At 32.8% G+C, this 22,449-nt stretch overlaps 1 protein-coding gene across 1 annotated transcript; it reads right to left on the bottom strand.

Moving 5' to 3' along the window:
• Positions 1-34: 34 nt before the first annotated feature.
• On the bottom strand, positions 35-18,326 carry LOC130624946 (uncharacterized). The gene is made up of 14 exons (XM_057440008.1): positions 17,970-18,326; positions 7,771-7,917; positions 7,390-7,599; positions 6,399-7,067; positions 5,975-6,187; positions 5,114-5,290; positions 4,525-4,638; positions 4,162-4,272; positions 3,485-3,508; positions 3,269-3,382; positions 2,120-2,197; positions 1,547-1,774; positions 1,173-1,292; positions 35-177 (listed from the first exon to the last, which is right to left on the bottom strand). Coding segments are annotated over exons 1-14 (2,274 nt in total). The 5' UTR covers positions 18,037-18,326; the 3' UTR covers positions 35-175.
• Positions 18,327-22,449: the final 4,123 nt, after the last annotated feature.

The raw sequence follows: 22,449 nt of genomic DNA, 5'->3' as shown, positions 1-22,449 counted from the left end.
ATATAATTGCCACGAGATAATAAATATAGTAATCTTTTCTATATCTTGTCGTATCATGGCTGTTTTTGTCTCTCCAATGTGTGGACAGCAGTAAAGTGCCAAACGTGCAAAAATTACAACCATGAAGGAAAGAAATAATAAGACAAAATAACGTTCATCATTTCTTTCGGTTGAACTCTGAAACGATAAGGAATGGTTTTTTAATTGTGAGGTAGATACGTATTAACTTTTTAAGCCTTTCGTTAGTTGCTTTAACCCTATTTGGTATAGGCTTTTTTGACCCTTGTAAGTATGGGGGGATAAAGAGCCCGCGGGCTGCAACTTTTGTTCTGTTTGGTTTTAAGTGACGAAACTTGGCACAATCTAATTGTCTTGATTGAGTACTTACTGACATAAATGCGCATAGATATACCAAGTTTTAACACTACTAACACCAAGGTTCTCAAATTTCGAATTTCGATTTTTCAAAAAATTATTTCTTGAAGATTTAAATTCTGATCAATTCCTATTTTCTCCTTAGAGAAATCCTTTGTTTTCATAACACCTGTAAATGTTCCTAGTAATATCTTACATTCTGATATCACTTTTTAATGACTAGTACTGTGAAAAGTATTAAAAAAGATAAAAAATCAAGAATTTTCAAAAAAGACATATTTTCTTCGACCATTGTTTCATTATGACGTCATCACTTCCTGTGATGACATGTCGCACTAAATATTTTGTCACTAATTAAGTCACAACATATTGATGCTTCTTTGTGCCACGTTTCGTCACTTAAAATCAAACAGAACAAAAGTTACAGCCCGCGGGCACTTTATCCCCCCCTCCATACTTACAAGGGTAAAAAAGCCCATACCAAATAGGGTTAAGGGTTATGGTGATTCTAAGTATAGCTTTTGAAATTATTCTTTATGTTACATATGTTATTGTGCAAAATTCCATCAAAATGCTTGGTGCATTTTGATGGAATTCAATTTGTGCTATTGCTGTGGTCACCGAAATAAAAACCGCTGTATGTTATAACGGGGTAAGAAAAAAAGCGTGTGGAATAATTTGTTAACGGTTATGTTTCTGAAAGCTCTAGTACGATATCAAACGGTAGCACAGTAACAAACACCTATAGTATCAATTATGTACCAGCAATAAAATAGATCATGCAAGGAAATACTTACAGCACATTTTACAAGTTTTGGGACAATATTTGTGCAGTGATTTTGCCAAACTGCCAGAACTTGTGCAATCGTCACCAAATCGTGCACAAAGCACTGTGAAACGTTTGTCATCAGAACATTCTAAAATAGAAAAGCACAAAGGTTGGCAAATGTTGACCAAGTTTGTACACCGTGATACGTAAATGCATCATGTCTTTATGTATCAAGAACTGAAACCAAAAAATGCACAAATGATCAATTACCTCACCAGGCTTAGATAACCACCAAATATTCAATCCAAGAATTTCAAGGGGAAAGCTTATTTCAAGCTAAAAACCATCATTTTTGAAATACATTATGTAATAGATATTATAACGTTCAAAATTACACTGTACCTGGACAATCGCTCCCGTTTGCATCTCTTTTAGCTGTCTTCTTGTCCCAACAGCAACCATGTGGTGTTTCGTTACACTTCTGACTTTGTGGAAGCTTAGTTGGTGCGACGTAGTTACACCTGCAGGTGTCATCACAGTTCTTACGGATTCTGTCGTACTTCTCACACCACCCCAAATGTGAGTAATAGTTACAACGTTCTGCTCCATATGCGTCACTGCATCCCATAACTGATATATAAGCATTAAATTAAGTTCCAAATTGGAGAAATAAATAGCATAAGTTGTTCAAGAAACTTAAGTTAACCTCAACACAAATTTAAAAGAAACTCAACTTGCTTATTGTTGACAAACGTTTAGACAAATAATAAAATATATGAAGAAATAGGCCATTATCTGGTTAGTATAATGATTTAGATCATTCTGAATCCGAACCTGAGCGATATACCAAAGAAGAATTAAGTTAAGCTAAACTAATTATTCCCACCGCATTGTCTTTGAACTACAACTCCATTATTTTCACAATGCCTACGAAAAAGGGCATTAAGATCATGCTCAATAAGTACAAATATTTACCTCTACGCCGGGTTGTTTTGGGTGCTGTTGGTGCGGTGGTTGTTGCCGAAACCGCTGCGGAAGCGCCATTTCCTGGAGCTAAATATATACTAAAGTTGTTAGAATTCGTAAGTTGAATACATATTTTTTCCCCTGCAATTAGTGCATAAATTTCAAAAACATTTCTAAACAATTTTACTAATAGTTTAAGACAACTCTTCATAGCTTTTAGCATCAGCCTTATTGGATTTTGGCCAAACTTAGCGTTATAAAAACTCACCATAAACAGTGCTGTAACCACAATTTTAATATTAAGGGGGCGTATATAGAAAAATTTCATATATAAAGTTCGCTTTATATAGTGGCTACCCGAGGCGCCCCCATGGTGGGCGCCGAGCTTGAAATTTTGAAAATTTACATCTCTAGATTGGCGGAAAATACCCTTCCAGACGTCAACGATCTCATGGTTGAATGTTAAAAATCACGATGAATGTTTCGATATTTTAGTAATTTAGAAAAGCTGCATTGTTTCATTGGCATCAAAATTTAGATAAAAATTTCCATCAGAAACCAAAAGGTAGAAAGAGATTTATACATATTTACATTACACGACTACAATAATATATAAAATGATAAGAACACTAGAAATTTTAAGGGTGCTGGCACTTTTTAGAAAATGCGATTTAAAGCTGAGAAACATCTTTCGCTAACAGCATTTGTAGCAGGCATAACTAACATCAGTTTTCCCAGTTTTATAACGTCAAACAAAAGTAGAGATTTTTGAGATATGACACTAAATCTGTCTCTCTTTTTCTCTCTTTCTTCCTGTCTTTCTTTTTTTCCCCTCTTTTTCTTTCTTTTTCTCTCTTTTTCTTTCTTTTTTTTTCATTAGGAAAATTATTAGGGGCCTGTGCCCCACTGCACCCCCCCCAAGCTGTTACGGCACTGATAAAAAAATGCGTAAAAAACAAGGCTGCACCACTGGAATAACAAAAGCACCTGTCAAAACTGTAATACAGATGAAAAGTCTATAATAGTTACTTTTTGTACCAGAAAATTAGGTGAAGGTTAGAAGACACTGAATATTCCCAGCTGAACCTTCACCACCTCCCCTGTAGTAGGCTTTGTAAAAGTTGCATTTACAAAATGGCTGTACTCGTAAAGGCTTACTGCAAAATCCGCAAGTTCCTGGACACAGCTTTTTCATGGTAGCTTTTCTACTCTTACAGAAGCCAATTTTCTTCATTTTTTGGCAACCTGCGTTTTTGTCTTTGCATGATTCACCTGTAACAACAATAATATGCATTTTATTTGTAAAATAAAAAAGAAAGCATACAAAAAGTCGAGGCATAATTAAACACAAACAGAAAATTTTAGATTACGTACCCTTTGGTTTAGCTGGTACCATACCTGAAAAAATGTAAAAGGAAGTGAAATAATGACAAAAATCCCTAGTTGATCAGTTGACCACATACATAGATACATTCAATCTACCTAAAAATGGTGTGATTGATCATCCAGCGAAAGTAATAGAATTTCTGCTGTAAAATATTTACATCTAGCAAGGGTTTTAATAGCAAGAACCACGCACACAGCTACTTGTGCAACTTTCTTTTTAACATACTACAACTGCATGAAGAAGCCATTTTCAAATTAGATGACTGCGGCTAGTAAACAGTATCATGTCGACTTAGTTCTATGTAACTGTCCGACCTGTTTAATATTCTGTTTCTTATGTTCGTAGAACTTGTCTTACGAAAGTAATTCCATTGCTAAACACTTCACATAAATTCGGTAATGAATAAGGTCAATTTTCATAAAAATATCAAAAGAAACCAAAGCCAATAATAAGTGATTTTTTTTATAACTTTCGTAGCATTTCTATTGTTAATTTTCTATAGACGAAGGATGTTGATATTACAAAAATCTAAAATTGCGCAGAATCCTGTACAATTATTTCTATTTTTTTTTTTGCTATTGTAACTTTTTTCAGATGTGACAGACTCTTTGGAATATGTTACATCTTCATTTAAGACTTTAAGAAATACACATTCGGCACTTACTACATAAGCCGCAAGTCCTTGGACACACGCCAACCATTAGTGGTTTCTTAGTTTCACACCATCCATTTGACTTGTATTTAAAACAATCAGGACGTGAGTCTGAGCATGGAGCTATAAAACAGTAGAATGATATAGGTATCGGTTATACTGGACATTGTTAACTTTGGCTAATCATTACCATGCTGAAGGTCGATTAATTCAACTGGAGCAATGTGCAAAAAACATTGGGAACATTTTTTTGCATTTAGTTTTTCTTTTCTTCACATCGTATTTTGAATAATAAGAACTAAATTGCAGCTTTAAGATTTCTAATGCAAAGCTGGCATGTTATGTCACCAATCACTGAGAACGTATTATATTTACCACAGAAGCCGCATGTTTTTCTGCATCTTGTTTCGAAAGCCGACTTTCGTCTTGTACACCATCCTCGCTTCTTAATAAAGCTGCAACCTTCCATTTTGTCTTCACATACGGGAACTAAAATAGATGTAATCAAATACTTAAGTGTGTCCTTGTGAATCAACATTGTATCCATGTAATTAATTTATTGATTGCCTATTATAAGGTCATTGTCCTTTTCAGTTGCTCATCACAACAAGATACAACAAAACAACTTTTACAGACGTATCAACACACAACACTAAGAACTATAATATTTCTGCAAATAGCTGTCTGGCTGCGGAAGTATAAGCGCTTGTCAGACAAATAAGTACCACTCTGTCTACTATGGAAGTTCACAAGGGTATTGAACTACGATACTGTTAAAAAAACATAAATACATGTGTAGTACCTATATGCTTTTCACCAAAAAGTTTGTTATATATTAAAAGAAAACGATGACAGGTAATAAAGTAATGCAATATAGTATTTAAACATGTTGTAACGTCATACATGCATGAATTTGTTTAAATGAGATGCTGCCTTTCAATCAACATCGACGGTCCTTATTTACCTCTGGGTGTTGCCGGGACTTCTGGTGGAGCGAATGTGATTTCTTTTTTTTTCTTTGCAACGCATGCATTGCAAGTAACAGCGCAAACTTTCTCCATTACACTTCTTTTACTTACACACCAGCCAAATTCATTACTTAGTCTCGCGCAATCATCTCTGGTATCTGTACAGTCTGTAGCTGAAATTTCAAAAATGCATAGTACAAACATCTGGGTAAATGCAGACTGATGTGATGAACGAAGTGTTATGTGCGTATTAGTGCAGTAATTCATCTGTTATCTGGATTAGAGTGTGATAAACCAAACTTGTGCTGATTCCCAGTGCAATATAAAGTGTGTTATGTCGATTATAGTGCAATAAGTGCATTTTTTCAATTATCGTGCAAAAAACTAAGCTAATAATTCTTGCCAGTGCGTTATAAAGTGCGCTATCTTAAATGTAGTGCGATGAACCAAATTGTTTTAATATGCTGGTGCAATAATGTGTAATAAAGTCGAATACAGTGCGATAAACCACGTAATGGTTAGAGGTAATCGTTATCGTTAGAGAAGAAGAAGAAGAAGAAGAAGAAGAAGAAGAAGAAGAAGAAGAAGAAGAAGAAGAAGAAGAAGAAGAAGAAGAAGAAGAAGAAGAAGAAGAAGAAGAAGAAGAAGAAGAAGAAGAAGAAGAAGAAGAAGAAGAAGAAGAAGAAGAAGAAGAAGAAGAAGAAGAAGAAGAAGAAGAAGAAGAAGAAGAAGAAGAAGAAGAAGAAGAAGAAGAAGAAGAAGAAGAAGAAGAAGAAGAAGAAGAAGAAGAAATAATGTATCTGGGTTAGATAGGAGGTCAGCTCGTTATTGAAATCCATCTATGAGTTACAAAATACCTGTATTTTCAGCTGTAGTTGGTACAACTTTTGTGGTCGTTGTCCTTGTGGTAAGTTTTGTAGTTGTCGCTTTAGTTGGTTTCTTATTGTGACGATGACAGTAATTGCAAGTCCGAGCACAAAGTAGTTGCATTGCACTTCTTTTTGCAACACACCATTTAAAGACATGCGCAAGCCTGTGACAGTCAGTTCTTTTGTCAAAACAGTTAGATGCTAAATGTATATAAGACAAAGATTCTTAATCATGCATGCTATTTTCCTTCTTTATATTTTATATTAATTCCAATTAATTTGTTTATGAGAATGCCAAAAAAATGTGTATTTGATGGGTTGAAATTAGAAAAAGATGGCGTTGAAAATAATGAAACGCTTAAGTTGCTATTATGCTACCTCTCTAATTTTAGTTATATTTTATAACATTTACCTGGTTTTAATTTGGTGGGTGCAATTTGTTTTGTTGTTGTTATAGTTGCTGGTGGTATTGTTGTCTTACTATTAGTTAATAGTGTGGTCGTTGGTTTTTCTTTACCGTTATTTCTGCAAAATTGGCATGATGCAGAACAATATTTCAACATCGCCGCTTTCTGAATATTACACCAGTTTAATAATATTCCGATTCTATGGCAATCGGATCTTGTGTCGTGGCAACTTTTATGACTACTAAGAGTAATTGCCGTTGTACCTGTTAATAGTGATGTGCTTGTTAATGTCTTAGCAGTTGCCTGACTTTCTGTATTTTTATATGTATCACAAAGATTGCAGGTGTATGGACACACTTGCTTCATTAAAATCTTTCGTCTTCTACACCAACCAAACTGTATGCCAAGTCTTTTACAATCACCTCTATAATCTTTACATCTTAAAGCACGTTTTGCTGCTGCTGTAGATTTTGTTGTTGAGATTGTTCTTAATGTTTTCGACAACATTTTTCTTTTTGAAGGAGCACTGGTAATATCTTTATTGACAGTTTTTCGAGGACAATAATTACATGTCACTGGACATACAACTTTCATTGCTGCTTTTCTAGTGACACACATGCCAAATACAGTGGCTAGTTTTTTGCAATCAGAGCGGCTATCTCGACAATAATATGCTAAAATGGGATAATATATTGCGCATTTTTTAAAATTTCTTTCAGGTTTTTCTTTTTGGCCCTGTTTCTGTTTATATCTAACTTTTGGGTTTTATTTATTTGTGTTGCAATAGCATGCATGAATGATTTACGTGTGAAGTGCATAAAAAATTGGTGCAGTACATGCAGATAAATAAAATATATAAACAAACAAACGAAAAAGCAAACAAACAAATAAACAAACACAGGACACACAAATGTGAGGCAGGCATTTATGATTTCAAGTCTTTAAAATCTGTGCATGAAAAAGAAATTCCAGTGACGTTATTATTAAACCACCTACGTTGGGTTATTGGTGCTCTTGTTGTTATTGTTCTTGCACCTATCGTAACTGAAACAACATTCTCATTGCTCTCTTCACAAAACCCACATGCAGGACCACATAATTGAGACATCAATGACTGTCTCAGTTGGCACCATCCTGCTTCTGAAAGCAAGGAGCAATCAGTACGATGATTTTTACATGCATTTATTGTTATTTTTCTTCTTGGTTCTATAAAGAAGGACAACATATAAATGTAGTGCTTTCATGAAAAGTAAAAAGTAAACCTATTGGTTGGAAATTGGTCAAAGAAGTCAAAATATTAAAATATTAATGCAATACAACTAGGAAATACAACATAATCATTTACAAAATAATGGATTAGAAAAAAATATCACAAACCTGTTGGCTTCTTTGCGCTTATTTTCTTTCCACATAAGCCACATGTTTTTCCACATACCCCTTGCATCATGGCTGATTCCTTGTCACAATAACCAATCTTTTGAAGTGTTTCACAATCTCCTCTCATATCATAACAGGAAGAAGAATCTAAAAAAATTGAGTTTACGTTTCGTAGTAAATTTATATTGCTAATTTTTGCATAGATGATTCTTTTTATTTCACACAACTTTAAAAAGTCATCAGTCTTTTTAAGATGAGCGAAATTTATCGGCAATTAGGCATGAATAACACGCCATACTCTTTAACTTCCATGTCGTGATTTTGTTGCGTTGTTTTATAGTTTTATTTTTTTTTTAAATATAACCCACAAATTTAAAAAAGTACTTTTGCATAGCTTAATTTGTTTTAGTAGGATAAATCTTACTTTGCTTTTCGAGGTTTATGTCCCTCAGAAAATAAACGTCACAAAATTTTAGAGGGGTGTAGTCAGTTGGAGGGAGGCGATGGTATACTCACCAGACTAAAAATGGCCGCTTTATATACAATTTGTTGTTATTTTTTTGCCTACATCGTAACAATGTCATTTGTCAGTCCTAAAATTTCTAAAGCATTTTAACAATATTAGAGAGGTAAAATTTCAACAATTTTCTGCTCCAAGCGCGATAATGGGCTCTCCTTAGTCACTTAATACAACAAACAGTCTATAAATTTGCAGTCTTGCCCCTTAAACTTACAAACTGTTTGGCTACGCCTTTGGACAATGTTCACAAATGCAAATAAAGCAAAAACAATTTTTCAGCATTTTTGCATGGTTGATAAAACAAGCGACAACTCTCTGACGCCATGGCTTACTGGACTGAAATATAGAGATAACTTGTATTGTTATTAATAACATTGTGTTTTTAACCTTTTCTTAAATATTGAAACATTGACCGGTACAAAATCTTTGTACCATGTGTGAAAGATTTTACTGCGCAGCTGAACAGCTATTATTTTGGATTTTTAAGACAATTTCGTGCATCCTTAGCACAATTGCATTACTCTACGTGGAGATCTCGAATAAAGCTCCGCGGAACCATTTTGACCATACAAAATAAGAAAAAAAATGCATGCGTTGCCATATTTGGTAACAGTACAATTTTGTGAGCCTACTTGGGCGTTTGGATATGTTTTAGCAAAACTTCGTGTAGTTAAATATAATCTTAATGATAATAAAACTTTTAATTCTTAAACACACTTTGTTTTAGACAGATTTTTGTGTTTAGAATTAGCTGTGGCTATATTTTTATACGAGAAAGAATAGTTTTACAACTAGTAGGTCAACTTTGTTATGTTTAATGTCATCGCCTCCCTCCTCCTTCCTTAAGATAGTTTTATAAACAATTTATCTACTTTGCTTTATACTCACCAGAAAAAATTCTAAAAACAATTTCAATGCAATATTGGAGATAGGAATTGATTGGATCCAGGAAGACAACAAGCGCAAAAGAAGTACATAATTATTCTAAATAAATGTCCATAAATAAAAAGCAAAAGTTGGAATGTTTAAATCGTGGCGGACATTTTTTGTTTGTTTTTCATTTTTGTTTGTTTTTCTCAACGTTACAGGAATTAGCGGTTCATTTGATTATTGTTTTTCTTCTACAAACTTTCATTGCACGACTTAGCGACAGTAAACTTTAACAAGGTAACACAGTGTGGCCAGATTAAATTTGGAAGGGAAGATTTTCATTGAGATTTACAAAAAATAACACTTTGGTCCATTAAAAGATTGTTTTAATGGCAAAAGGCTGTGTTATAAAGATTACAGAAATTAACTTTTCGCTGAGACGGAAATGAAAAACTAACTAAGAAATAGATTTTAAGTAAACATGAGAGTACATACATTCAACCCAACCTATCAATCATTTAGTCAATCAAGTAAAGGTGGAACTTTCACTCCAAAATTTGAGCAATAATATCATATGGCGTTTTAAATGATACAAATCAATTTCCTTAAACTTGCCGTGCCGTGTTATTTTGTGCTTCCAGCAGGTTTGTTTTTCATTCTTGAGTCGGAAATAAACCCTCTGTGCCTGGTACTGGCTAATACCTGAATCATTATTTTTGTTTTAAAAATTGGACAGCCGTCTTTGACATTCACAAAATAAAAAAAGTTCTTTTCAATTAATAATTGGAAAGGACCGATATCAGGGAAAACCTTCGTGAACGCTTTTACATGACGAACTACAACATATTTGTGATTCTCCATAGTGATAACAAATTCAATCAATTTCATTAATTCTTAAATTATCCTGTACCTAGGATAGCTTCTTCAGTTCCTACTGGTACTACTATCAACTAGGGTCATGCGAAGGTGGTCCTAGCGCATTTAAAGCTCCCATCTGAGCTACGACAGTCGGACACACATAGAAATCGCTCAACTAGGCAACCGACTAAGATATCAATCCTAATTTCATGCTACACCCTAGCAGAAACGATAGATTCATACTTTGATAATCTCTGGCATGCTTATCTGCGAGTACGCCCAATGAAAGGTATGGGATATATGATAACCCAAGTTTCCTTTTTAATTTATAATTTTAACTGCCTAGAGAATATCAACACTTTCCAAAAATAGACAGCCTTTTGTATAGTTATACAGTGCATAAAGTATATTTTTATTAAACAATCGTACAAAAGTCATGTTTCTGAAATTTTTGTGTGTATATAGAGTATACGAATACATTTTTCCATGTTATTTAGGGATGCAGCTAATTCCTTCTTAATATTTTTGTTCTTTTATATTTAAAACCTCTTTCCGACATAACAAGAATTATGTTTGTAAATGCAGCACGAGATTCTGTAGGGCTGCCACGTAGTTCAACATATAGAATACGGATGAGGGAACATAGAGAATTTCTTTTTACCAAACATACTTTTTCGGCTTTGCTACCTTCATTTGTGTTAAGAGCTGTAATTGAATAACTTTTTTTTATACGACGTCATTAGAACACTGTTGAAAAACGTTACCAGACCATAATAATGCCGCTTGAATAAAGACGCCCACTTAATCATGAAGTTTGTAATCACCACAAACTATTTTTTTTTTTTAATCCATTATCTTTTTTTTACAGAAGAACTAGCTGACTAACTGTAGCTAACTAACTTTAGCTACATACCTCTTAACCCTTGTAACATTTTCATATTTACGTTGCAGACATAATACTCATCACAAACTAAAAAAGACGAAAGCCGTGATTAATTACCGACTTCAGCAGAAATTCAAAAGTTGTGAAATATTGTTTTCTACGTTTTCCAGGAAAGATCTGAACCGTGTCGAAGAACTTCTACAGAAAATGATTTATCAGACTTAAAGTCTTTCAGCTTATTTTCAAGCTTTATGTAGCTTAATCGGGCGCAAAAGTGAATGTATTTCTATTTAAAGTTAATACAGTTGTTTAACATGAAAATTGGATGAAGAAACATTTCAAAGAATGTTTGTTTCTACACGCTTTTGATCATAAAACCAAAAAACAGTGGTAAAGTAACCAGGAAGAAATGTTGTCAAAAGTTTATAACAAAGAACGAAATTGGCGACCTACTTTTGGCAACATTTAATAGTGTTTCGCTAATCAATGCTAATAATTTAATCAACAATCACCAAAACAAAAACACTAGAGAATGGTCATTGTATAAGTTGTGCCGTTCCGAACTGAGCTCGTAAAATATTCGGCTCAGTTCGGTGCATCGTTTTATAAGAGTCAAGCCGAAGCAAGCCGAGCCGGACTTTTTTCCACCAAAATCCCCAAGATGGTGGCTGTATGTAACATCTTATTTATAAATAAGGGGTAGGCATTTATAAAATGAAGCTACGTTATGCCAATTGTGCGCACAGCTAGGCTAGCTGTTTGACACGGTTCAGTTCGGCACGGGTCCTCCGGCACGCCCTGGAGTTTGTACAGGTTTTGTGAGTTCAGTTCAGTAAAGCATAATTTATATATTTAGACCTAACCGCCTTTTTAGAGTGAACACACCCGAATCGAAGCATAGCGTATTGTTTGAGGATACATTCATTGAACTTGTCTCCATGCATAATACAACCGTAGATCAATTCTAAACGAGTGGTAGCGTAAAGGACTATAAACAACTATGAAGGTTGTGTATTATTTGTAAAGATTGTTTATGAAGTTTTTCATGCGTCATGAGGATTATTACACTACCTTGTAGACGACTATAACAACGATTTTAACTGTACTTGAAAACATTTGTTAAAATTAATTGCTTGCTTTCCCACCGAAACCGTTAAAAAATCAACACATAGACGGTTCTTGTTTAAACATGGACTCGCATATTTAGAATATGTCAAAATAATGTTTTTCACGCGTGACGAACTCGAGGTTTGACGCAATAACGTGTAGCGTTTTATTTATGTAGGTGTTGGAGTTTTTTACTTTATTATCGGTGCTTTCTCAAAATAAACATTAAGAATCGTTTCTGTGCGTGATATTCGATTGTAATTAGTTACGATTATATCAAAGTTAAGAAATTCTTCGCAGTTTTTTTTTTTTTTTTTTTTTGTCACAATTCGCGGATAACTGTCTTGGATAGCATACCGGTCCACTTCCCCTCAGTAAGAAAGTGAGTCTTTTTGCTGATGAGTTGTTAAGAAGGAAATAGTTAAAATACTTTTTCATTTCATCTGCTATCATATCAGAAAACTGAACAGAAAAACAAATCAGATTACATCATTTTCTTTTCTGTTTGCATCATTTTATTTTAAAGTGAGCCGTATTTCCCAGAATTTGATTTTTTTTTCTTTCGATATTTATTTTCTGCGTTGGTACAACAGAAAACATACTAGTATAGGCTGTCGTAATCTAAGAAATTTAATTTCCAAAAAATAATTAAGTAGTTGTATTACCACCGAAAAAATCCGCTGTATAAGCAGTAAAAAATAAAAGAATCTAATTAGTTAATGTATGATTCATAAACAAGGTCGTTAAATTTGTGTTGTCTTTGTAAAAAATTTTTTTGTAATTTTGTTGTAAATAAAAGGAAGAGGGGGTGGGATCAAAACTTTTTTGAATGAAATAAAAAATGACTGATTTCTCTTTAGTAAAGTCAATCACGCATGACCAACAAAGAAATAAAATAGACAAAAGAAACGAACAATTAAAGTAAATGTGGCATTTGAATAATAATTTAAGTTAGTGTCGATTTTTTTAAAAATGGTAAAATACCATCTTTCTAGGAAATCGTAGGCAATCAAATTCTGCATCGGTATTCCGTGCATTCTTGTTCTTCTGTAAGCATGTGGTATTAAAATGTTTTTGCAGAAGACACAAAATAAAGATGCGGCGTAACTATTTTCTAATATTAAATGAAAATCCACTGGAGTTTGCCCTGCACAGCAAAGTCCATAAAACTATATTGCATTGTCATCTGTAGCGTCAAAATGGATAAGTCTATGGGTGGATAAGTGGATAAGTCTACGGGTTTTTCCGTCCTCTATACAACGCATGCCATGTATCTCGTTACCATTTTATGTAGTACCATTTTGACAAGGCTATTATTATAGAGACTGGTCGTTAACTCATTATATTCCTCGTTATTTCACCTGTAGCACGAAGTTTTTCTCGCTAGAAAGCGGATGGAAATATATTGCATTTGTTATTTCGTGTTTCCGTAGCACGACGTTTTTCACATGCAGGCAGTTATAATATGGGTATTATTATTATAGAGATGATAATGTATCAATGAACTTAAAAAAAGGTTTTTGCAATAATGTAGTGACTTTTGAAATTCAGTTAATCATCTCTTTAATATTTTTTGCTATTTTTTTCAATTTTTGCTATTTATCATTATTTATTCTTCTCCTGCTTTATAAATTATTATTTTAGTAATTTAATATATTTTTTTTCATGTCGTTGTTTTTCTGTTGTGGATTTATATTTTCCATCCCATTTGAAGATTTTAACCAACAACAAGAAAAAAAAATTAGCAGTAAAAGGAAAATTCGAAACTAACTATGTCTGATACTATAATTCCATTTCCTATTCTTTCCTCAAGCGTGAACTTTAGGCGGGCTTTAAATTTGTTATTTTTTTAAAAAAAACATATGCTCTTTTATTTTTTCAGTCTGAATAAAAAGCGGGTTTCATATTTGCAGATGGTTCGAAAACACGAAATAGTATTTCATTTCACGACTTTATATGAATAATTAAATGATCATTTGATTTTAAAAAATTCACCTTTTTGAATATACATAATTTTGGAAGGATTATAGTGAGAAAAATTATCGGATTACTCCCATATTTGACCGTTGTTGTTGTTGTTTGGTGAAAGATATTTACGGTAGCACTTTAATTAGCTCATTTGGCAGAATCATGTATTTTCCCAAAAAATTACATATTGTCCCAAAAATTATGTATTCCTGTACTAAAATAATCTGCCTCATCAAAGGGTGATAACTCAACGATCAATAAATTTCTTAAGAATACATAGCCTTCAAGTTGTAAGTCCATGAGTGATAGGAAGAAGTAAAATTTTTTGAGCAAATGAAGAATTTTTTATTTTGCGAGAGGAATAAAGTTAGCAGAAATATTAAAATGATTCGTTATTTACATCTGCATGCGATGTTCTATTATAAACGTACTAAATTGATTGTACTAAATTGGTGGCCGCTTGTTGAGCAAAGTGGATTTGTAATGCTCATAAAAAAATGTTTTTTTGCACAAAAACATAATATTTCATTAATTCAAAAAAGTAAAAAGTTGCCTTAAATTAAACTCATTAGACATTTTTATTACTGTCTTTGATTAATCAAATTATTCAAATCAAATTCTCTCTTTAATTTTTGTCAAAAGGATTTTGAAACAAAATTTCGAGATATTTTCGTTTGGATTCGTATTGGGAATTTATTTACACATTATATATGTAAATAAGATATATGTTTAAAAATAAATAAGAAAAACAAGAATATTAATTTCACTATAGCAGGTTTTTCTTTTTTTTAAACTTCAGAACAATAAACAAGTTTTAGTTCAAAAGAAATAAAACCATTAGAATATACTGGAAATTCCGCAGCTGAATAAGCAACAATAATAAACAAAATTATGCAAAAAATAAAGGGATTGATATAAAAAAAAATCTCAAAATAACGAATGCAAGTAAAAATCCCATCCCACGCAGAATGACGAAAATTGACAAGCGAAATGGTCATAGATTGTGTTCTAAATTTAGATCTTATTTATTTTTGTTCTTATTGTGAATGTTTTTTACTTGAGATAAAATTAAGTTAAATAATTTCTGCAGAATTTTTTGAGCACGTACGATATCCTATGATTGATGTCTATAGTTTAATCGCCCTTCATTTGCTTTCAAATCAGTTTCTTTTTATTTCCTTGTCCAGGCGACATATTTTTTATTACCAACACTGTGTACAGTCATGCAATATTCATGTAGCGTGTCTGGCAACTTCTTAATACTTGTTGTTGTTTTTGTCACCAGACAACTTTTAAGGTTTGTTGTTAATAAAATATATTTGAAGTATACCATAATAACACATGCATCAATAGAATGTTTTTTATTGTTAAGTAGACTTCAAATTTACAAAAGCAAAAAGTTATTTTTGGCAGCATTGAGGCAAGACTGTCTGAGGATGTCACAAGTCAATGTGAAATAGCAAATATTTTTTATTAAAAGAGCCAATAAGTGAATGAACGTGACGAATTTTTCTGTCCAGCTTTAAGCACAAAACATACCGAAAACTGATTAAATGTGATTTTCATCTGACATTCATTGGTGTTAATTTAGGTTGATTTGCAGATTTCCCTATAATGCGCATTTTTAGTTCAAAACAAGGAATTAAGTAAAAAAATCTGAACAACGACAATTAATTTCTATGAGCATTTCAAATTGTTTTAAGTGACAATTTTTTTATCTGTGAAGCAGATGAAAGAGGGTTTTTCGCGACAAAGGTATCAGTTTTTTCTTCTTGCGTAGGCCCGATGTTGTTAAAAAAACATTCTCAGGAATTTTTAAGTCAGCGGGGAGTGAAATATGTAAGGAAAAAAACAAGAAATTCTATAAAAATAATGATAAAACAAACAATTAAAGTATTTTCACTAAATATGAAAAAGTCATTCATACGATGGGAAAAATAATTCGACTTTTTTATTTCGTTTTAATTCACCTAGCTTAAAAACTTTGCTATGTTCACCTCCTCTTCCATACAGGTGGGATTTCAAAAAAAATTTTCATTGAAATAATATTATCACTATGTAGCAAATATAGCTGGATTCTGGAGATTAACCTAATTATCTTAAATTTTCTTTGCTAGTTGTTTTTAAACCAACTTTTAACTGGGTCAGTCTAAACGATCATAGGGTAATAGCGACTATCTCAGTAACAATATGTAATGTTTAGAAAATTCAGTACGAAAATACCCCGCCGTGATTTTTTGTAGAATTAATTGTTATTCCGGTTTATGACTTTAAAAAATATTTTTTTTTAAATAATAAACTTGAAATTTTGTTAGTTCCTATTATTGTTTTAACTGCGGATCTACTGAAATGAAAACATTAAAATTTGAAAAGTAATTTTGATAAACACACATTATACAGGATATAAAAAAAAAAGATTGCATTTTCAGCCAATGTATGGAATACCAACTACTTAAGTGAAAATCTTAGTATAACTTTAAAAGTTAGACTAAGATTTTTGTCTTGAAAAGAATTGCTTGAAATTCTATTCTTAATTTTATTTTCATCATAATAAATTTTAAGTTCATTCGTTCATTACAATTCTCTGTATTTTTCTTTTGATTAAAAAAGTGCATATATACATTTTCTAATTATCTTATCTGCAGATAATTATGCATAGAACTTCCTTATACTTTTTTTCTGACCACCAGCAACTTATTTATGTATTTTTATATATTACGAAATCATAGTGAAAAATTAAGTAGCTATCATAAATAGATAGTTCACGGTTAAAGCACGGCTAAAGCTTGTATTTGCTGTGTTTTTAGAATGCGACATTTTTCTAATTGTAATACAGCTATGTGGAACTTCAATAAAACGTTGCAGCATTTTAGCAGTAAAAATTAAGTACAGTTAAACCCTATAGCGTTCTGAAGATGCAGTCAATCGATTTATGTTGGAAGAAAAGGAAAATAACAAAAGAAATAAGCGCAAAGTTTTTGTTCGTCCCTCTTTGTACAAGTGTTCGGACAATCCAACGTTACTGTGTGAACCTTGGAGAAATCTTAGTTAGTAAATTTACGTATGTTTATGTCCGCAGCCGCGGTTGAAATTATACTGAACAATTACCGCATTATGAGTTGTAAACAGTCTACGCATATACGTGAAGTAAACTTCTCAAGATGACAGACTCGATTGATTAATGTCCGTTATGTAGTTTCTCATATAAGTGTGTCATCCCATATTTCCGTTATTTCCGGATGTTAGAAAGAAATTAAATAAATAAAAATTACATACTATTTCACAAACAAAAAATTATTGGAAAGAATAAAAAAAATCATCGCGTTTTCATTCTGTAGCTATACTTAAAATTAATAACGTTTCTCTGTTTGGATTTCTTTTTAGGTCGTTTTATATTTACCACGGAATGTCTCGGTTCATGTACAGAAATAAGTTTTCGTCAATAAGAACTCGTCATCTGATAAACATTTAGGATATAAATATAATTCGTATAGCACTTTCTTTTCACATATATGCGGTTTGATAATCTATCTTGTAAAAAAAAACTTTCGCATCTTAATTCGTCGCGTTTTTCCCAGATTACGAAATAGAACGGTATTGTGGAAATTCCGTTAGCCTTAAGTTAATTCGTTTACAATGAGAAAAACATTTGAATCGATTTATTTCGCTTCGATTTCTTCCATATTATTGACTACTTTATTAGGATTTTAATGAGGAGACGATGTGTAGAAATATTTCTTAAAGAGCCCATCAAAGTCGAATCGCAGATGTGTATTTTATCAGCCGATACTCTCACATTTATTTATGACCTAAGCAAGTTCGGCAATATTCGCAGTGCAATATTTCTTTTAGCAACGCGGTTGGTTATCACAAGCATTCCTGTTCACGCTTTTCATGATTGGGTATGTTACCGACGACACATAGGAACAATCAAGTTCAAAGAAAACAACTAAACAAATAAACAAATAAACAAACAAACAAGCGACATCATACCTGCATAGATATCACGCAAAATAACTCCACTGCCAAGCCACAATATAATCATGGTGTCGAAATACATATTGTCTTTAATTTCTCTTCGCCAGTAATTTAAAAAAGAGTGTAGAAGTCTTTGTTCACGTTTACGTTTATGTCTTATGATCAAGTATTTTCTATCTAAACTTGTGCGACACGTCCAAGTTGAAAGTTTCTTGTTTCTGATTTCAATCGTAGATAAGCTGTATGTGTTATTACATCAATCGCACTGTTGAATTAGGTTGCTTAATCAAATAAAGACGTTTTTTCTTTCCTCTATTGTATTATATATGTCTTCTTTCTTTCTTCTTTCTTTCTTTCTTTCTTTCTTTATATTGTTCTGTATTTTTCTTCTTTAAAAATAAGAATTAACGATTTGAATAGGTTTTTTTTTTTTTTCTTGCGGAAGTAAATTAATACCCACCTAGAAAACTGCTCATTATTCAGCAAATTATTTCGCAAACAAGATTAAACAATTTTTCAAAACTTTTTCCCTTTGAGTATTTAGAGAAAAACCATCCTATTTCTGTAACTGTTTTCAATGTATTATTTGCTCTCCTATTTTGATGTCTAGCTATGGAAACATTTTTTGTTTTCCTGTATAAGCTGTTGATTCTTTTTCTTCACCGTTATATTGTTTTGTAATGGATGTGCTTTTGTAGTGTGAAGAGACAATTTACTATGTCATCAAGGGTGTCAGGAAACGCTGACAACGCGTCAATAACTAAAAAAATCGGTACAAAAATCCGAAAATAAGGTAAAAACATATCTTGGCTTATCGTATAAAGTAGACATTCATTCCCACACAGGCAGACAAAAGGCACACGGACAGACAGGTATGCATACAGCTAACTACAGATTTCAACAAATTGTAGAGTAATAGTTGTGGGGCATCACACATTAAACAAATACTGATAAAATACCGAAAAAAATACAATAAACACAAAAAATGTCGTCTTTCATTTGTTGTGCAAAATCACGTGACTTAACTGAACGAGAATAAATTAGAAGACACAAACAATAAATAAAAAAAATAAAACTCAAATAAATAAATAATACTAATCCTAATCTCAGGATGCTAATATAAAAAACATGACATGCAGATGGTACGCTTTCTATAAAACCCAACAAATCTCAAAATAATTATAATACAAATACACCACGCTAAAGAAACTTTGATAAGAAATAAATTAAGTGTGTTTATACATGTAATCTATATATCGGATGATAGAAATAAGCGCTAACAAGTACAATGTTTACAAAATTTATGCCGCTAATTACTAATGGAGACTTTGATTGCAAAAAAACTCGGATTAGTCCATTTAAAGTTGCAATAAAAATACTTTGATGACGTCATTGTGTTTTCACTTCACGCGAATGTCGTATTCTGTTTGTGTGATGTTACTCATCAAGGCATGAAAATGCCTCGCTTAGTGATTAGTAAAACCGGTGAAAATGAACAAGGAAAAGAAATTATGAGTTATTTATTAACTTTGAAATATCCAGATCAAAATTAGTCGGCATGCAATTCTCCTGAATAAATTTCATAGCTTGCGCGCTATATCTACCCTTGTCTTAAAAATCATTCAGAACTGAATGAGCTCTACATCTTTAACATTACCGATATTTAAAGTTGTCGGTTTCTTCGTTTTTGTTTTTTCATATTTCTGTGCCAACCAGCATTTTCTTTTTCACCATATACCGCCTTTATAAATATATTTGATAGCGCTTCTCCCAAATGCACTGCAGTCACTCAGGAGACCATTCCTAGAGGGGATTGTAAAAATACATAAACCTAGCTATACATTTTGCATGTAACCTTTCCACAGCATCGTGGAAATAAATATATCTTTCTTCCTTTACATATAGTCTTGGCTAAAAAACACTTTATACATTTTCTGTCAATAAAAAACACAATGTTTATATATACATACTGTTGTTAAGAGCTTTTACCACAGTGACCACAACGGACGACTCATTGAAATTGTAAACTTTATATTGTATAATTATAAAGAAAATACTACATGGAATGATATATATAGCTATATATATACATTGGGCAGTAATAACGTCAGCTTTTAACTATGTCAACAGGTACACACCCAGCTATGTAGTTAATCTCAGAACACAAGTGCCTCTGTAAGAAAAAGTTCATGTAACGTATCTCTTATTAATTTTGATGGAGGATTGGCTGAATATTCCATTACATATAGTTATGTCTTTGCGCGTTTTTATTAGAAAAACACCGAAGTGTGAAGCAAGTTTTGAACAGTTTTACATTTTCACACTTTAAAGGCTACACATGTTCAACAGACGTTAAAAAACGTGCGACCATATGCTTTACATTCTTCAAAAAGAAAAAGAGAAAATAACATTAAAGGTAATAAGCAATTATATGAATGGCTCTCATCTGTTTGTCTTTTCTTTCTTTTTTCTGTTGCTCTTTTCGGTGGGGGGTGGTGGAGAGGGTGGGTTGGAGGCAACAGATAATGATATTAACGACGGAAAAAAACTATTTACACGGAAAGATTACGTTGATAGTGCGAGATTCATCCCTGTTTTTCGTGTTATTGCTATTTGGATATAGCTCTTTAATTATTCTCACTATTCTGTGTTTGTTTATAGAATGCTGCCATTTTTAAATTTCTAACTTTCGTGATTATGCTTATTGTTTTATCAAAAGATCCTCGCTTCAGACATCAGCGTGTGGAGACTTTCACCGCTATACTTATTATCGTAACATATTTTTGTTAAGGGTCTCCTATTCAAGAATTGCTACAACATATAACAAAACAATAAGGACAGTCTCAGTCAGTTGTTTGGCTATTCTTGGAAACTATCAACACCATTAATTGGATAATAGTGTGCAGTTGGTATATTAAATTGAAAATTTCTTATTGTAGGAAAAAACCAAACGAAAATGAAAAATGGTCACGACAGATTTTTTAAAATAAAATAAAAACTCACGAACAAATGCACGAACGACCCAATGGGCTTGCATCACCGTGGATAATTTATTTCTTCAAGCATAGCTAGGTTGGATTTCCACTGTGTCCATTTTAAGTTGACGTCTCATGCAATAGGATCGTCCCATCCAAGTTTTATGTGACATTCTGTGACGTGATTTTTCGTCTGTTGACAAGAAATGAAGCCGCTAGACCAAGATCTTAGTGTTAGTGTATTATATTTCCTACCCACACAAGCTTTTTTTTAGTTTTCCTCGCTCTGTTTTGCACTCATGTTTTTGTGATGTTTTACGAGTATTTGCAGTTTTTGCTGCAAGAGCGTACAGTGGCATCCCACTTAGTTTTTAAAACATCATGCAAACTCATGGTGGAGTGCACGTGTAATTTAAGTCCCAATAGGTTGGTACTGGTAGTTGACATGTTGTTCCAACATTTTCAGTTGTCTTTCGTGTTCTGATTGTTGTTTTTCTGTTCGATTTTCTCTTTTTTTTTATGCGGTGTTTCTACTACATGTTGTTTCGACGTGGATTCTGTGTGAATTATCAAAACGTTTCCCAAGAAGCTGCTTTGCAAGTAGATACCCACTTTTAGAAGGCTTTTGGATGCACCCTTAGCTTCTCCGCGTGTGTACTTATTCAGTCTAGCAAGACGTCCACGTAAATCTTTGATTCTTTTCTTCTCCATTTCTTTAAATGATGCCATAAAATACTTCTAACTCAGAACTTTACAATCGAAGTAGTCTGACCTTACCTCAGGCGCTTCCTGTTTTATTGACAGATTTTGTAATGCTTCTACGAGGGAACGATCTTCACCTGCACGTCTTCGCAATAGTTTGATGTCTCTTGGTCGTTCAAATGATAATTTGTTGCTGCTAGATTGTTAACTGGAGCAGCATCCTGTGTTGGAGTATGACTCTGGCCATTAATGTTATAACAGATAAGAGAGTACGTACGTTTCCTCATCTCACAATGCTCAAACTCTGCCAGTGTCATTGAAATTGTAAAGATCCCGAGACCCTACTGCACGAACCTTTCTTGCTGGAGTTTTTTGCGTAACATATAATTTGTTGATATCATCATGTTGATCTGGAAAATAATTCATATGATGCTATCTTTGCTCATGTTTTCGCAATTTGCTTCTCTAACAAATGCTTGCTCTTATATCAAACATGAAAGTAAAAAATAATTCTACCTCCATGACCATACACATGTCCAATGTCTTTGTTTTCGTAGCTTGATATGGTGTTTCCACAGTAAATCCTTGTACTGTAACACTTTAGTGCAACTACTGTTACAGCCATAAAAGGCTCCTTTATGTATCGTTAAAAACACGTTCCGAATTTTCGTTAAACAATTTTAGTGGTTGTCTCAGGAATAATTACACACAAGGCACGCAAGTGTGTGCTAATTGCCATAGCAATAAACGACGAGATCTTTAAAAAATATTTCGTTTTCTTTTACATGGCATCAACAAAATTTGTAAGTAGAGATAAA

This window comes from Hydractinia symbiolongicarpus, chromosome 14 (genome assembly GCF_029227915.1).
Source record: "Hydractinia symbiolongicarpus strain clone_291-10 chromosome 14, HSymV2.1, whole genome shotgun sequence".
Taxonomy (NCBI): domain Eukaryota; kingdom Metazoa; phylum Cnidaria; class Hydrozoa; order Anthoathecata; family Hydractiniidae; genus Hydractinia; species Hydractinia symbiolongicarpus.
This window is presented reverse-complemented; position numbering and strand designations above follow the sequence as displayed.

Bases quoted from the DNA above. Each gene is read 5' to 3' on its own strand.
- LOC130624946 (XM_057440008.1), bottom strand. From the start codon at position 18,036: ATGTATTTCGACACCATGATTATATTGTGGCTTGGCAGTGGAGTTATT. The intron at 3,383-3,484 runs GTACGTAATCTA...TTGTTGTTACAG, and splicing joins GGTACCAGCTAAACCAAAGG to GTGAATCATGCAAAGACAAA. The intron at 2,198-3,268 runs GTAAGCCTTTAC...GTATATATTTAG, and splicing joins AGGAACTTGCGGATTTTGCA to CTCCAGGAAATGGCGCTTCC.